This window comes from Trichosurus vulpecula, chromosome 4, assembly GCF_011100635.1.
Source record: "Trichosurus vulpecula isolate mTriVul1 chromosome 4, mTriVul1.pri, whole genome shotgun sequence".
NCBI lineage: Eukaryota > Metazoa > Chordata > Mammalia > Diprotodontia > Phalangeridae > Trichosurus > Trichosurus vulpecula.
In genome coordinates this window covers 221,016,533-221,034,715 of record NC_050576.1, presented here as the reverse complement: position 1 = coordinate 221,034,715, position 18,183 = coordinate 221,016,533, and the positions used below count along the sequence as shown (strand labels likewise).

At 39.6% G+C, this 18,183-nt stretch overlaps 1 protein-coding gene across 1 annotated transcript in view; it reads right to left on the bottom strand.

Moving 5' to 3' along the window:
• The window catches only part of DNAH17 (dynein axonemal heavy chain 17), a 258,405-nt gene that overhangs the window by 83,515 nt on the left and 156,707 nt on the right, over positions 1-18,183 (bottom strand). The window contains exons 48-53 of the mRNA XM_036755900.1: positions 10,390-10,492; positions 8,942-9,089; positions 8,465-8,556; positions 4,035-4,196; positions 1,025-1,189; positions 661-852 (exon numbers count right to left, since the gene is read on the bottom strand). Coding sequence (XP_036611795.1) covers positions 661-852; positions 1,025-1,189; positions 4,035-4,196; positions 8,465-8,556; positions 8,942-9,089; positions 10,390-10,492 — 862 coding nt within the window. The remainder of the gene's footprint in view (positions 1-660; positions 853-1,024; positions 1,190-4,034; positions 4,197-8,464; positions 8,557-8,941; positions 9,090-10,389; positions 10,493-18,183) is intronic.

Below are 18,183 nucleotides of genomic sequence, written 5' to 3'. Positions count from 1 at the left end.
TCTTCTTTCTCCTTTCTCCAACAGAATGTAATTTCCTTGAGGTCACAGACTGGGTTTTTTGGTTTTGTTTTTTGGGGTTTTGTTTTCGTATCTCTGATGCCTAGCACAGTGGCTTGCACATGGTAGGCATTTAATAACAGCTTGTTGGGATTGAATTGAATTAATTTATGTGAGCTGACTGTCCTAAATTAACCGGCTATTGCAAAATTCTATTTAGATTTTTCTGTGTAGGTGTAGACCGTAGTTATAATGTTTCTAATTTCCTATGTTTCAGAAAGGTAAAGTCTGTACATTAGTGCCTTTCCGATTCTCTATTCTTTTGTTTCTCTATACTTTTTTGAGCAACAGCAAGGCACAAAGCAGAGAACATAGGACATAGAACGGTAAGTCCTAGGTTCAGAGTCCCAATTTGAACACTCAACATCTATTTGACCTTGTAGAATTTACTTAATCTCTCATCCTTAGTTTTATCAGTTGCAAAATAAGGATAATATCTGTCCTCTACTGGATTGTTAAAGGGAAAGTTCTTAGTCAACATTAAAGCTCTCTGTATGTATGAGTTGTCACTATTCATTATTTTTTTTAATCTTGTTTTGTCAAAGTTGGATTTTCCTTAAAATCCAACCTCAAGAAGTAGTTTGACAAAAAGTTGTTTCTTACCTTCAGATCCGGGATTGCATATCCCTTCTTCAGGGTGATCTGAAATACATCCAGAGCGCTAATAAATGCAGCCAAGCGAGAAAGGCTTTGCTTCCCACTGCCTCCTACTCCCACCAGCAAGGCATTCCCTCGGGGAGCCTCTAAGATGCGATTAATTCTACAAATATGAGCCACCGCATCTTCAAATAGCACCTAAAGAGACAAGCAACATGCCTTAACATTTTATAATGACATAATTAGTCATCTCCATAAACCGAACTTTGTAAAAATAAAAACCAAGAACTATATCTGCAAATTGTGAAGCAAAAACCCCGATATTTCCAAATAATAGTTTATGCTTCCCACTGATTCTAGCTCTACTCACCAAATTCATGACGGCATTGACTTCATTGTAGCTGTCTAAAGCATCCACTAGTAGCTTATTCAGATTTGCCACATTAGTTACAGGGTAATATTTAGGGTCTCCAATTCCTTGGGCAAAGTGGCAGAAGATATTTGGTTTGGCAAACAAAAGCTCATCACCAAATTCCTATACACATGGAGAGAGGGTATTATAGGATATTCATAGTAACTTAGGGGCTGAGTGTCAATATCACATAGTAGGACCACCTCCACAAAGAAGAACTCAAACCCCCCATAATGCCTGGCCATGAGGTAGAATTTCCAGGTGCTCAGATCACAACAGCATCTTTCTTCCACCACTCAAAGAGGAAGTCACCCCACAAGTTCTTGGGCAAAAAAACTGTCGATTGCTCAGTGGTGTTATCTTACCCGGTCCACATCAGTGACAAACTTTGAGTAAAATAAGAAACATGGTAAGGAAAGCCAGTAGCACACCAACAGGACATGTTCCAGTAGAACAGAAATTTTGGGGGGGCAGGCATAGAATGTTTTTCATTTCGCTGGGGCCTAACACAATGCCGCAAATTAATAAATGTTTGGTGCACTGGGTTGGGGATTTTCCAACTTGATTATGGGACAGATTTTACATGGAGATTTATCTAGTGGTTGCTAATCATGGATTTGCTTAGTTGTTAGCTATGAGATCTTAGAAAAAGTACTTATCAACAACTTCTGCAAAATGGGGATTGTGAATATCTGCCCTGTCTATTTGACAGGCTTGTTAGGAGGAATATACAAGATCATGGTTTTGAAAGCACTTTGTAAGCAGAAGGAGTTGTCCTTACTATCAATATAAGTAATATTGAAAATAACAATAGACCTCTACTAACATTCTCCTCTGGTGCTCATTGTGACCTGAAGCTAACCCTAGGGTCTCGAAGGCTATTCCAGCAGAGTACAAATTTTGGCAGGTTTTGCCCAAGCTGGAAAACCTGTGAGTTCAAGTCCAGTGACAAATTTCATATCTCTTATCTAAGGCACAGCCCAGCTAAGTTAAAAAACGTTCATTACCAGGTTGGCTGCAGGGAGGAAATTTTTGTCCACTGCAATTCTAAAAGGCTAAATCACAGAGAAACTAAGATTTCACAGAGAGTTGGAGTAACTTTAGAAGCCATCTAATCTAACTGATACAAAAGGAATCTCCACTATAATATAACCAACTAACAGCCATCTAGCCGTGGCATGAAGATTGCCAGAGGAGGGAAACAGTCTTCCTCTTTTGGATTACTCTAAATTATTAGGAAGCTTTCTGACATCAGATCTAAATTGGACTTCTCATCCATTGCTCATGGTTCTGCTCTCAGTCAACAAGCATTTATTAAGCATCTACCGTGTACCAAGTGGGCAGATAAGCATCTTGGAGGATAGACTGGCAGGCTTGGAGTCAGGAAGACTCCTCTTCATGAATTTGATTTTGGCCTCAGACACTTACTAGCTGTGTGACCCTGGGTAAGTCACTTAACCCTCTTTGCCTCAGTTTTCACACCTATAAAATGAGCTGGAGAAGGAAATGGCAAACCACTCCAATAGCTTTGCTAAAAAAAACAACAACTCTCAAATGGGGTCATGAAGAGTCAGACACAACTGAATAATGACAATGTACCAGGTACTGTGCCAAGTGCAAACAAATCTAATCCTGTCTCCTAATCTTGCCTTTGCATGGTAGCCCTTCAAATACCTGAAGACAATTGTCATGTCTCCCCTGAGACTTCTCTTCTCTAGGATAAACACTCTTAATTTCTTTAACTGGTCATTGCCCAGAAATGAACACAGAACTCTACATGAGATCTGCAAAGGGATCACCTCCCTAGTCCTGTAAATTATGTCATGTAAACTAACGCCTGTAAACCATGGCTGTCTTGATGAAAGTCAAGGTTGCATTAGCTTTTTTAGCAGCTACTTCACACGGCCAGCTCACACTAAACTCGCTTTACATTAAGACACCATGATATTTTTCAGAACCATTGGTGTCTAATTATGCCTGCCCCATCTTTTATCTGTGAAAGTGATTTTTGTGTGTGAAAGACTTCACGTTTATCTCTTTTGCATTTCCTCTTATTAGATTTAGCCAATGCTCTAGCCTGTCGAGACCCTTTTAGATTTGGACTCAGTTATCTATTGTATCAGCTATCCCTCCCAGCTTTCTGCATCTGTTATCCAGATCACTCATAAAAATATTAAAACAGCATAGGGCCAAGCGCAGATCCCTGGTCTACACCATGGTGGAACTTTCGCCACAGCCATCCAACTAGTTATGAATACATCTCTTTGTATTCTAATCTAATCTATCATTTCCACAAGAATACTATGAAATACTTCACCAAAAGCTTTGCTAAAGTAGAAATAACCTATCACCCACCACGGCATTCCCTTCATCTGCTGGTTTGGCATTTCTGCCAAAAAAGGAAATGACATTATCTGGTATGTCCTGTCCTGGAGGAAGCCATGCTCATGCTTGATTATCATCTCTTCCCTCTCTAGATGTTTGAGCAACTATTTTCTATTGATCCATTCTAGAATTTTTGCAAGAATGGAAGACATGTTCAGTTTTTTTTGCAGACCCCATTCTCTTTCCCTTTTTGAAAACTGAGACATTTGCCTTTCTCCAGTATTATGGTATACATGTCTTGTGTTTTCCACAATGACTAATAGTGGCTTAGCAATCATGTCTGCACGTTTTCTCAGTAACCAAAGTACTGGTACCCAGATGTAGTTCATCTGGGTCAGATGACTAGATTTCTTCATGGGCCTTTTAGTACTTTCTTAATATCTCCTTATTTGTCTTGGGTAACCAGAGAAACTTATCATTCACATTCGTATTTGTTTCCTAAAGTCATTAACTGGGATCCCCTAGGACTTTTCTGAACATACTCAAACTGCAGGAGACCCAGAACCAACTTGCCCACTTAGAAGCCACACAGGTCTGATATGACACTCTGGGTTGAGCAATGGAAGCCAGTGCTATAACTTACCTCAAAGTATTTCTTGGTCGAAGCTACAGTGAGTCTATATAGTAGGATTTTGTCTTTATCATCAATCAGCTTGTCCCCATATACTCGCTCAGCTTCATGTAGCCATAGCCGTATGAGGTCAACAGGGGTTTTGAGGATTTCTAGTGTAGAAAACAATAGTCCCTGCCAAAAACAAACTAGTCATTGAGGGGTCCTTTGCCTTGAGAAAGAAGCAAATTAAGATGTGCAGTTCATTGATCATAGGTCTAAAGCTGGGAGAGTCCTCAGAGGCCATCCAGTTCAAATGCTTTATTTTACATGAAGAAATTGAAGCTCAGGGAGGTGAATTTTTTTGTACTGATCACACAGACATTATATATTAGAGACAGGATTTGAACCCATACAGAATCTAATTCTTTTGTTATTCTTCTGTAGGTATGGAAATGCTCTTTTTGGAGTATATTCAGAATTTTAAAAAACCTCAAAAAAGATGATTCATTGCCTGACAAACATAGTGGTATTATAGCCAACACTCCATTTGTACATCATGGAGACCAGATAGTGATAGAGAGGGCATCATAGAGAGCAGATAGTGCAAGTATTTTCATCCTTATTTGACGCAAGAGAAAAAAGACTTATGGATCAGGGTTGGGGGTGGGGATGGCACACCACACAGAAGCAGGAAAAATATAACCATTTCTTAATTTAGAAAGGTTTTTTTTTTTATGGTAAATACTGGTCTTCAGGACTAGCTATGGGACATTCACCTACTGTTCTCAGACTCTTCTTTGTTTCAACGTCTTCTTTCTGGTTTTGGCCTTGGTATTAATTCAGTTCTCATTCTATTGTCATAGACTTTACTAAGCAGAGCTGTCATTTTTAGCCCTTCAGAGCTTGCTTCTCTAGCCTGTGACCTGGGGTAATACCATAAGAACATAGATCTAGAATTGGAAGGGACCTCATAGGTCATCAAATACAACCCTCCCATTTTACAGAGAGGTTAATTAGACTTACCCAAGCAACAAGGTCAGAAACAGGATTTGAACCCTGGTCTAGTGACTCCACGGCCAACACACTTTCTACTATACTACCGTAGGAGACTAGGTCCTAAATAGGTTATTTACTTCCCACTGTCAATCAAGGTAGTTCATCTTCAGCCCCGTGGCAAAGCCTTTCCTAAACCCCAGTTCCCGCCTTCTCATAAGAAATAGCTCTTCCTTCTCAATGCCAAAGTTACCACCCCCTAAGTTTTGCAATTGTGTCACCTCATTTTTCCTCAGGAGGTCTCCAAGCTCTGGCCCCTCTGGAACTTATAAATCCTCTCACTTTGCTTCAGCTGAAAATCAGCCCTATGTGCCAGATCTTTCGGCCAATCCTATGCTTAATGGTCTAGTCATTTCTTATCCTAATATTGGTTCTGTCCTACGCTGGGTACTTCTGCGCCAAGGCCTCCTCTCTGTATGACTGCTTCCCCAGATCATCCTGCTCTCTAGTTCTGAATTAACCTTCATTATTTCCTTAGCTCCCCATTACTGGCCAAGTTATGTGAACAATCATATGGAGCATGGGCATTTTTTAAATCTTCAACTAGGGATCCAGTGATCTACTTATCTCTAGGTAATGGCTCATGGCCCTGACATGGAATAGATCCAAAACCACACATCTTTTACCATAATTACAAGTAAGGTATCCCACAATATCAACACATTCTTAGCTCCTTCCTCTCACAAATAATGAATCAGAATCATTTCATCATAGACTAAAAAGAGGTCAAATGCCTTACCTATGGTCACATGGCTACTAAGTATTAGAGCTGTGACAACCCCAGGGCTTCCACCTCCCAAGTCTAGGGTTCCTCTTCCACCCCATTATATCACATCATGTCTCTTCATGGTTAGATCTGGGAGACTTTCCCTGCAAGTCTAAGTTAAAGATGTCATCAAAAGGAAGAGCAAAGGAGATACATTTTGTAGTTATAGAAAAGAGAAGAGTTCTTGACCAAACAAGAGTTTAAGGTCATCATGGGAGATAAAATGTACAATCTTGATTATGAAATGAAAACTTTTGCAAAAACAAAACCAATGCAGCTAAAATTAGAAAGCAAAGAGTGAACTGAAAGAAAAAAAAATCTTTGCTGGTTTCTCTAATAAAAACATGATATCCAAGATATACAGAGAACCAATTAAAAATATCAGAAAAAGAGCTATTTCCCAATAAATAAATAGCCAAAAGATATAAACAGGATATTCTCAAAAGAAGAAAAGCAAAAATGCTTCAAAATACTAAGCCAATAAAAATAACTCTCAGATTTTTGCCTCACATTTATCAACTTGTTAAAAAGGACAAAAAGGGAAAAAAATGACAATTGTTGGAGAGGATACGAGAGAACAAGCTAACGTTTGTTGGTGGGGCTATGAATTGGTCAAATGTTCCATTCTATAAAGCAGTTTAGAATGATACCCCACAAATCACAGAACTGTGCTTAGCCTTTGATGTAGCGAAAGTACCACCAGGCTTACTTCCTGAAGAATTAAAATAAATAGGGAAAATAATCATGTTCAAAAATACCTAGAGGAGTACTTTTTGTTGCAGCAAAATGGAAAACAAGGGGTTGCCCGTCAGTTGTGAAGTGACTGAATAAATTATGGCATATGTATGTAATGGAATATTGCTGCCCGGCAATGAATGACAAAAGGGATGGATTAAGAAAAAACGTGTAAGGAGTTGTATGAACTGATTTGGAAAAAAATGAGCAGAGCCAGGACTACAATTACATAAGAACTGTAACATCGTAATGAAAAACAATGTTGAAAGAGGTAAGAACTCTGATCAATATAGTGACCAACCATGTTGCCAGAGGAATGATGATGAAACATGCTTTCCATCTATTGATAGAGGTGACGGACTGGGGTCAAAAATGAGACATCCAGTTTTGAACATGGCTGACACGTACATTTGTTTTGCTTAACTATGCTTATTGGTTATAAGGGAGGATTTTTTTTTAATTAGGAGAAGTTGATGGAGAGGAGATGATTTATTGTTCAGTCATTTCAGGCATGTCTGACTCTCCATGACCCCATTTTTGGAGTTTTCTTGGAGAAAATATTGGCATGGTTTTCCATTTCTTTTTTTTTAACTTTTTATTTATTTTTTTGGAGGGGGGAAGGCAGGGCAATTGGGGTTAAGTGACTTGCCCAGGGTCACACAGCTAGTAAGCATGTCAAGTGTCTGAGGCTGGATTTGAACTCAGGTCCTCCTGACTCCAGGGCCAGTGCTCTACTCACTGCACCAACTAGCTGACCCGGTTTTCCATTTCTTTCTCCAGCTCATTTTACAGAGAAGGAACTGAGGCAAACAGGGTTAAGTGACTTGCCCAGGGTCACAGAGCTTGTAAGTGTCTGAGGCTAGATTTGAACTCATGAAGATGAATCTTCCTGATCCCAAACCCAGTACTCTATCAATTGCACCATCTAGCTGCCCAGGGGAGATGAGAGTGATGCAAAAAAGATAAGGAAATCAACCAAGTGTTTAAAAGAGTACACGGAAGCAAGTTCAAAAGCAAACATAGACAAGCAAAACAGCTTTGGAACTAATGTGCTTGATGCAGTGTATAGTTCAGAAGGACATGATGTACATGACAGAGATTGACAGGTTCACATAACATTCCCTTTGTCTCCCCCCCCCCACCATTGTTTGCTAGAGAACTACTCATATTTGCCAGTTTATCAAGTTCAGAATAGCAAAAAAGATTTCATCAGAGACAAGGATAGGAATATTGAATATGCAAAGGAGCTGTGATTTCCTTAGGGTAGGGAATGACTTGTGTGGGAACTCCCTCCACCAATCCATTTTTTACTTAGTAGATAAGTTCTGGGTTGTTGTTTGAGGTTCAGAGAAGAGAATGGCTCTTTCAGTGTCAGACACCTAGTAAGTGTCAGGGGTGGGATTCGAATCCAGGTCTGTCTGACTCTTATTTACTATCCAAAAGAAGGACAGTGTAGTATCATGAGGAATGTGTGGGATTTGGAATCAGGAAGACCTTCATTAAAACCCTGCCTTATGCACTTCTTAGTGGTTTGCAATTGGATCAAACGCAATGTCAAGCTGTAACCTTCCTGATCCACAATTTCATCTGTAAAATGGGAATGATGATAATACCTCTTCACAGTATCAAGTGAGATAATGCCTATAAAGGTTTGTACACCTTAAAGTACTGTATAAAGGTAAGCTATATGAAAATTAATAAAGATGATAATTAGTCTTGTATCACACTGCTTCAGTGGGGGCCATGAAGATGAAAAGAAAGCAAGACTAGATGAATAAAAGCCTTGCTTTCTATAGAGGTTCCTTATGTTTCTGCTCCCATGGAAGGCAAACCAGAGGGGGCTGATAAGACAGGGATTTGGGCTGAGAAGTAGTAGGAGTGCCACAGAAATAAAAGAAAAGAGTACCTGGAAAATGTTGGAGAGGTCCCTGAGGTTGAAGACATAATGAAACTTAATGGCCGTAGGAAGAAAGGTTGATGAGATTTTCTGATGCAAGGCTATTATAGGAAAAATACACACATTGATTCTTCTACAGGCTTAATGGTCTCAGGAAGTGTACAGCTTAAAACAACGTTTCTAAAGCAAATGGACTATGAACTAGTGACAATTTAAGTTAGAAATGTGCAGAGCTGAACAGAGAGGAAGTTTGCTTCTCTGTTGACATGTAAATCACTTCTATATACTGAATTTCCTATACTCTGCCCTCCCACTGTAGCAATTGGATTTCATAATATCTCCTGTTGAAACATAGCATCCTTTAAAAATATTGATTTAAATATATAAATAAAATATTTACTAGGGGAAAAGATGAAGAAGCCATCAGCCTCCATAAAATAGTAGCTTTTATAAATTCTAAAGTGGATGTGGATAGTTTCAACTTACCAAGTGCTGAGGTGACCAACTGGGCACTCATTTTCTGAACCACCATGGGGGCAGATCGATAGGACAAATGCTGTGAAAGGATTGTGCTATAAATTGCCATCAGAGCGTCTTGTCCAGGGAAACTCACAGCAAACACACAAAAGTGTCTCTATATCAAGGCAAAACAAACAAACAAAGTTAACGGATGTCCTTAGGCCTGTCTTCTCTGATTACAGGAAGTGCTGAAGATCAAATTCTCCAGAAAGCAAGAAGCCTCTCCACTGCCCATCTTTACTTGGATTTGGTCAGGGCGGGGAATTTCCTAAACGAGGAAGCATGCAACAACTTTACAAGAGGGACTAACAAGGAATCCTCTGAGGATCCATGACTAACCGGAAGACTTGAGAGGGGGAGTGGGTGGCCTCCCCCATGTGATACCGGTGGTAATTGGAGTGGTCCCACTGGGGGGAAATTAAAGGGCATCTACAGCACTTTCTTAGTGTTTGTGCCCATGCTCTTCTGTCCACTCTCCTTCTATGGCACTACTTACCTTATCTGGGCCTACCCACTCTTGGGTGAGTCTCTCCACTGGCAGCTGGTGTAAAAAGCCTGTCTAGCTAGGGTCATAGTGTCTGAGTTGGGTTTTCTACCTCTATCCTTATTTGTGCCAACTGGGGAAAAAAAAATAATCTAGTTAACTGTTTAACCTTGGTAAGTTGGAGAATTTTCTGGAAAATTATAGTGAATTTTCTCTTAAAGACTGAATAAGAGTACAGAGGCTTAAGCTACACTATGAAAGGAGTTACACGAACAACAGCAAGGATTTTGCCTTTCAGGGTTAAATACTGAAATGGCCTTTTTATTTCATTTCACGAAATTCTCTTTCTTCTCTGTTTACCAATAGGTGTGATTAGGCAAGTAAAGATGCATACATCTGCTGGTTTTGCCTAGAGATGAGGCGATCTCTTACCATTCCTTTCCCCCTAGCATTCCATGATAAATTCCTCAGTTGTGTGGACCTAGCCTTCCAAACAAAACCAGAACCACAGCAGAGTAATCGGAGCTTGGCCCAATGCACCAAAAATTTGAGGAGTCTAAAATTCCCAGAGAAACAGCCGCAGAGAAACAACTGAGTTTAGCAATTGATTACTAAGAATAACTAGTTAAAAAAATGGCACACTTTCTCCCTCTAGTGGCTGTACCTCAGGTGAGCTACTCCTAATCCTGCTTATTCAACTGCACCCTCCCCCAACCTCGTTTCTGCTCCCTGCCCCAAGCATTTGAGGGTGCATTTTGTGCCCTTTAACTTGGGAACAAAAATTGCTAGTTAGAACTCTGCTCCCAACACAAACCTCTTTTCCCCACAGAAAGGGAATTGGAATCAAGCGCCCCACTTGCTATCTATCCTACACGCACAAACGAATACATACATTACTAATGCAGGAATCATTTGCTTTCTCCTTGTCTACCTGAAGTCTTGGGTCAATGGTGAAGGAGCCAGAAGTGGGATTCATGCAGGCCACATACTGACAGTTGTGAATGTCCTTTAACGTCAGCTTTTGTCTGTCATACCTGCATAAGGAGAGAACATGTCTCCGGTCAATTTGCCACAAAACCAAAGCCTTCCTTTCCATTTAGGTCACTTTGAGAAATACTTAACATGTCAGGGTTAATGTGATCAGCAGAAACAGCCTATTTCTCTCTGTCTTTCCAGGAATAACAAGTGACATTCGTCTCCATGAGGTTTGCAAGTCGCTTTATATACATCATCTCAGTATAAATATCCCCAGTTGACAGATGAAGAAAATGAGTTTCAGAGAGTTTAAATGATTTGCCCAGCATCACACAGTTAGGAAATGTCAGAAACATGGTCTTTCCGCCTCCAATTTTAACACTAGCCAGTACACCACACTGCCTCTCAATCAAAATGCTTTTGGGGGGAAAACAAGTGTATATGTATGTGTGTGTGTGTGTGTGTGTGTGTGTGTGTGTGTGTGTGTTGGGAGGGGGCCCTTAAAGAAAGATAAGCCAGGTTTGAAAATGTAGACTGAGCAAATTTTCAGTTGTTAGCCACCAGGCACAGATTCCAGGGCACAGATTCCAGATCACTGCTGCTTTTCCCCCACTTCTTGAACTGCTAAGGACGACTGCTGTTGTTCAGTTGTCCCAGTCCTATCTGATTCTTTGTGACCCCATTTGGGGTATTCTTGGCAAAGATACTGAGGTGGTTTCTCCAGCTCATTTTACAGATGAAAAAGCTGAGGCAAACCAGGTTAAGTGACTTACCCAGGACCACATAGCTAGTAAACATCTGAGGTCAAATTCAAACTCAGAAAGATAAATCTTCCAAACTCCAAGCCCAGCACTCTATCCACTGAGCCACCTAGCTGCCCACTAGGTATATCTGATACTCTCCCCCAAAATTTGTTTATTCATTGACTTATTTTTTTAAAAAAGATGTTATGCTTCTTATTATTTCTTCTCTCTTATGTCTAAAAAGAGGAATGGATAGCAGATTGGAGTAAATACCAGAATCCAACAATATGTTGTTTACAAGACAGACACTTGAAACAGAAAGACACACGCGGAGTTAAAATTAAGGGTTGGAATGAAATCTATTATGCTTCAGCTAAAGTAAAAAAGGTGGGGGTGGCAATAAGGAATTCAAAGCAAAAACAAAAATAGATCCAATTAAAACTACATTATGCTCAAAGATAACACAGACAATGAAGTAATGTCAACATTCTTACAGCAAGTTTCTCTGATAAAATCTTAATTTTTCAGATATATATTAAGTATAGAACTGAGTCAAATTTATAAAAAATAAAAGCTCTTCCCCAATTGATAAATGGTCAAAGGATATGAACAGGAAGCTTTCAGAAGAAGAAATCAGAGCCATCTATAGTCATAGGAAAAAATGCTCTGAGGCAAATTAGAACTTTGACGTACCACTTCACACCTATCAGAAATTACAAATGTTGGAAGGGATGAGGGAAAAACAGGCACACTAATGAACTGCTGGTAGAGTAGTGAACTGGTCCAATCATCCTGGAGAACAATTTTGAACGATGCCCAAAGGGGCACGAAACTATGCATACTGACTCAGCAATACCACTACTAGGTCTGTATTCCAAAGAGGTCAAAGAAAAAAGAAAAGGACCTCTATGTACAAAAATATTTATAGCAGCTCTTTTTGTGGTAGCAAAGGATTGGAAATTGAGGGACTGTCCATCAGTTGGGGAATGGCTAAATAGTGGCAGGATATGATTGTGATGGAATACTATTGTACTGTGGGAAATGATGAGGGGGATGATTTCAGGAAAACATGACAGGACCTATATGAACTGATGCAAAGTGAAGTGAGAAGAACAAGGAGATCACTGTGCACAGTAACAGTAATGTAGTAATGAGGATCAACCGTGAAAGACTTGGTTACTTGGATCAATACAATGATCCAAGATAATTCCAGAGGACACATGATGAAAAAATGCTATCCACCTCCAGAGAGAATTGATGAACTCTCAGTGTAAATTGAAGTATAATTTTCTTTCCTTTATTTTTCTTGCTTTTTTTGGAAATATGGCTAATATGGAAATATATTTTGCATGATTTCACATGTATAAAACTGATATATTGTTTGCCATCCCAGTGGGTTGGAGGGAAAGAATTTGGAACTCAAAATTTAAAAAGAAAATAAGGTTAAAATAATAAAAAATTTTAAAATAGAGGAATGGATTTGGAATCAGGTTTGAACCTCAGCTTCACTACAAGCCAGATAACCTTGGGAAAATTGAACTTCCCTAAGCTTGAGTTTCTTTATCTATAAAATGGGGCTAACTGTACTTGTTAATCTACTTTAATCTATGGCTGTGAAAATCAAACAAAGCGAGGAAGATGAGGGGGTTCTAGATACTAGGTTCCAGTAAAGATCACTACATATTTGAAACAGTTCAGGAATCATGGGGAATACCATGACAACAATTTGTCTTTATGTAAATAAATATTTCTGTAGCACCATTTGTTTGCCAGAGTGAAGAAGGGGTAGCAGGGTCCTAGCATATAGACATATACCTCTATATAGCATATGGACATACACCTCTATATCTCCCTCACTATGGATTCAGGAAATCTTGGGATTTTGGGATCTTGAGTCATCATTAAGAGTCTCTACTGCCATGATTAGAGGAATTTCCTGTGAAAGGAGTAAGAGGGATCTATCTATCTATCTATCTATCTACCTATCTATCTATTTTATTTAGTCATTTTTCAGTCATGTCTGACTCTTTGTGATCTCATTTGGGGCTTTCTTGGCAAAGCGGTTGGAATGGTTTGACATTTTCTACTCTTTACAGATAAGGAACTGAAGCAAACAGGGTTAAGTGACTTGCCCAGGGCCACACAGCTAGTAAATTTTAACTCACAAAGATGAGCTTACTTGACTCCAGGCCCAGTACTCTATTCACTGTGCCACCTAGCTGCCCAGGGATACAGTTAAAACAATTTCAAAATTGTTCTGTCAGGCCTGAAAGTCACAGATTGGCCTGTGATAGCACAAAATGCTCTCAGGTGTATTTCAACCCAGATAAAGTTCATAAATGCTGTTTTTTAAAATGGCCAATTCATGCACCAGAACTCCATGTTTTTCTTTTCTTTTCTTTAGGCAATTGGGGTTAAGTGACTTGCCCAGGGTCACATAGTTGGTAAGTGTCTAAGGCTGGATTTGAATTCAGGTCCTCCTGACTGACTCCAGGGCCGATGCTCTATCTACTGCACCACCTAGCTTCCCCCGCCCTTGATTAAATTCAGATCTTGCACAAAGGAAGACTGAAGCAGGAAGGTTTTACAATTTTCTTCGTATAATCATCATGTTCACCTCTCCTAGTGATCCATCTTTTGTATCTATTAAGTTCACACAGCATCTTTTCTGACAGCTCCCAGCTATTTTGCTCTCTTTCTTAACACATTCCCATGTAAATATGTAAATATCCATTTAAAAAATTTTATAATAACAAAAATAAAAATAATCTCTTTCTGGGGGTTAAACACAGAAAATGAATACATGAGAAGGAATAGGAGCTTGATTAAAACCAGAAATGCCCTTGTGAAAGTTATCAAGGTAGTTTAATGTCTAAGATGGCAGGGACTGAGTCACTGAAAGCTGACAGCATTGTCTCCTTCTACAAAACAAAGAACCAAGAAACTAACCTAGAAACATCTCTGGAGACAGGTAGCTGCTAAGTTACATGTAGTGGAATGGGTAAGACCTGTTGCAAAAGGATGATACTGCTAGGCTCAGCTTCTAAAGCAACATTCTCTACTGCCTCTCTGTGAATTAATTATGAGTGTCTCACAGTCTCAACCCCTTCTTTTTATCTACTGGCTTTTAGCAGAGTCTCAGTTAGGTAGCATAGAACCAACATGTAAGTAGCATCCACCCCAACTCCCAACTGTCCTCTGCTATTCACTAGCTCTATGTTTCAGCGCTATTCTACCCTAGTTATCTGTAGGGTGATCCTTTCTTCTAATTGGGGCCAGACAGGAGGTCCAGTTAAGCTCAATGCTTTCTTAATGGTGGTAAGCATATATCTCCAGGCACCTGAAGATGTAGATTCCTCTCCCACCCTACCCTCTGTTTGTTCTAACGGCATGGAGGTACCCGTGATACTGTTCATGACGCCACATATTAACCACGGAGATTCTAATTTCAGGGATCATGGGAACATGGAAACATGAATCTACTGATCACCTCCTGAAAGAGAGCCCAAAATGAAAACTCATAGGAATATTATAGCCAAATTCCAGAGCTCCCAGGTCAAGGAAAAAATACTGCAAGCAGCCAGAAAGAAACAATTCAAGTATTGTGGAGCCACAGTCAGGATAATATGAGATTTAGCAGTTTCTACATTAAATGATCAAAGGACTTGGAATATGATATTCCAGAGGGCAAAGGAGCAAGGATTACAATCAAGAATCACCTACCCAGAAAAACTGAGTATAATCCTTCAGGTGAAAAAATGAATATTCAATGAAATAGAGGACTTTCAAGCAGTCTTGATGAAAATAACAGTTAAACAGAAAATTTGACTTTCAAATACAAGACTCAAGAGAAGCATAAAAAGGCAAACAGGAAGGGGAAATCATAAGAGATTTAATAAGGTTAAACTATTTACATATTTACATGGGAAGATGATACTTGTCTTTTTAAATGTTAATTTATGATTTTCTTTTTTTAATCATTATTTATTTATTTAATATTTTTAGCTTTTAGTATTGATTTTCACAAGAGTTTGAATTACAAATTTTCTCCCCATTTCTACCCTCCCCCGCTCCCATGGCATATATTCTGATTGTCCCATTCCCCAGTCAGCCCTCCCTTCTGTCACCCCACTCCCCCCATCCCTTTTTCCCTTACTTTCTTGTTGGGCAAGATAGATTTCTATGCCCCATTGCCTGTATATCTTATTTCCTAGTTGCATGGAAAAATTTTTTTTTTCAACATCTGCTTTTAAAACTTTGAGTTCCAAATTCTCTCCCCTCTTCCCTTCCCACCCACCCTCCCTAAGAAGGCAAGCAATTCAACATAGGCCACATGTGTATCATTATGCAAAACCCTTCCATAATACTCGTGTGAAATACTAACTATATTTAGCTCCTTCCTATCCTATCCCCCTTTATTCAATTTTCTCCCTTGACCCTGTCCTTTTTCAAAAGTGTTTGCTTTTGATTACCTCCTCCCCCTATCTGCCCTCCCTTCTATCAGCCCCTCTTTTTTATTCCCTTCCTCCTTCTTTCCTGTGGGGTAAGATACCCAATTGAGTGTATATGTTATTCCCTCCTCTGGTCAAATCTGATGAGAGCAAGATTCACTCATTCCCCTTCACTTGCCCCCTCTTCCCTTCCTACAGAACTGCTTTTTCTTGCCACTTTCATGAGAGATAATTTACCCCATTCTATCTCTCCCTTTCTCCCTCTCTCAATATATTCCTCTCTCATCCCTTAATTTGATTTTATTTTTTTTAGATATCATCCCTTCATATTCAACTCACCCTGTGCCCTCTGTCTATATATATATATATATATATATATATATATATATATATATATATATATTCCCATCAGCTACCCTAATATTGAGGTCTCATGAATTATACACATCATCTTTCCATGTAGGAATGTAAACAAAACAGTTCAACTTTAGTAAGTCCCTTATGATTTCCCTTTTTTGTTTACCTTTTCATGCTTCTCTTGATTCTTGTGTTTGAAAGTCAAATTTTCTATTCAGCTCTGGTCTTTTCACTGAGAAAGCTTGAAAGTCCTCTATTTTATTGAAATCCATATTTTGCCTTGGAGCATGATACTCAGTTTTGCTGGGTAGGTGATTCTTGGTTTTGATCCTAGCTCCATTGACCTCTGGAATATCATATTCCAAGCCCTTTGATCCCTTAATATAGAAGCTGCTAGATCTTGTGTTATCCTGTGTTTCCACGACACTCAAATTGTTTCTTTCTGGCTGCTTGCAGTATTTTCTCCTTGATCTGGGAGCTCTGGAATTTGGCCACAATATTCCTAGGAGTTTTCTTTTTGGGATCTTTTTTAGGAGGCGATCAGTGGATGAAGATGATACTTGTAACTCATAAGATCTCTCTCATTATTAGGGTAGCTAGGAGGAGTATATATAGACAGAGGGCACAGGTATAAGCTGAATATGAAGGGATAAATACCTAAAAAATAAAATTAAGAGGTGAGAGAGAAATGTGCTGGGAGAAAGGGAAAGGGGGAGGTAGAATGGGGTAAATTATCTCACATATTTTCTCCTTGATCTGGGAACTCTGGAATTTGGCTATAATATTCCTGAGAGTGTTCCTTTTGGGATATCTTTCAGGAGGTGATCTGTGGTTTCTTTCAATTTCTATTTTCCCCTCTGGTTCTAGAATATCAGGGCAGTTTTTTTGATAATTTCTGGAAAGATGATGTCTAGGCTCTTTTTTTTTGATCATGACCTTCAGGTAGTCCAAACCTTTTAAAATTATCTCTCCTTGATCTATTTTCCAGGCCAGTTGTTTTTCCAATGAGATATTTTCACATTGTCTTCTATTTTTCATTCTTTTGGCTTAGTTTGATAATTTCTTGATTTTTCATAGAGTCATTAGTTTCCATTTGCTCCATTCTGATTTTTAAGGAATTATTTTCTTCAGTGAGTTATTGGACCTCCTTTTCCATTTTATCAGTTCTGCTTTTTAAGGCATTCTTCTCCTCATTGGCTTTTTGGACCTCTTTTGCCATTTGGTCTAGTCTATTTTCTAAGGTGTTATTTTCTTCAGTATTTTTGGGGTCTCCTTTAGCAAGCTGTTGACTCATTTTTCATTATTTTCTTCCATCACTCTCATTTCTCTTCCTGATTTTTCCTCTACTTCTCTTACTTGATTTTCAAAATCCTTTTTGAGTTCTTCCATGGCCTGAGACCAATTCATATTTTTCTTGGAGGTTTTGAACGTAGGAGCTTCGACTTTGTTGTCTTCTTCTGATTGTATGTTTTGATAATCCTTGTCACCAAAGTAAGATTCTATAGTCTGAGTTTTTTCTCTGTTTGCTCATTTTCCCAGCCAATTCCTTGACTTTTTGACTCTTTATTAAGGTAGGGCTCTGCTTCTAGTGTGGAGGGCATACTGTCCCAAGCTTCAGGGGTTTTGTGCAGCTGTTCTCAGAGATACTTGTATGGACCCGTAAGTTTTCAGTTCTTCTAAGGTGGTATGATCAAAGGAGAAGTTTTGCTCCTCTCCGGGTCTGTACTCTGGTCAGTGAGTGACCATAAGCACTCTTTTCTACCCTGGAAGTGTCAGGAGGGTTCCCTCTCCACTGTCGCCACAAGCTCTGCTATGCCAGTGCTCCTCCTTGCCCCAGGACTGCCACCCAGGACTGTGACCCAGATTCACATATGGGCAAAGCAATAGAATCCTGCCTCAGTGGCAGCAAAGAGATCCCTGTAATCTCCTTCTGATCTCCTTATGGTCTGTGGGCTGAGAGCTCTGGAAGCAGCCACTGCTGCTGCAGCTGCTGCCACCCCCACCCCAGGGCTGTGCTGGCACCAGGGCTGGTCTGCACTCCTCTTTCACCCAGGTCTAACAGACCTTTCCCACTGACCTTCTAAGTTGTCTTTGGTGTTTGTGTCTTGAGAAGTCTGGAAACTGCCTCAGCTGCCAGTGATTCAGTCCCCTGACATCTGCTCCAGGTTTCCTGGGGCCCAGCCCATACTTGCGCGGCCC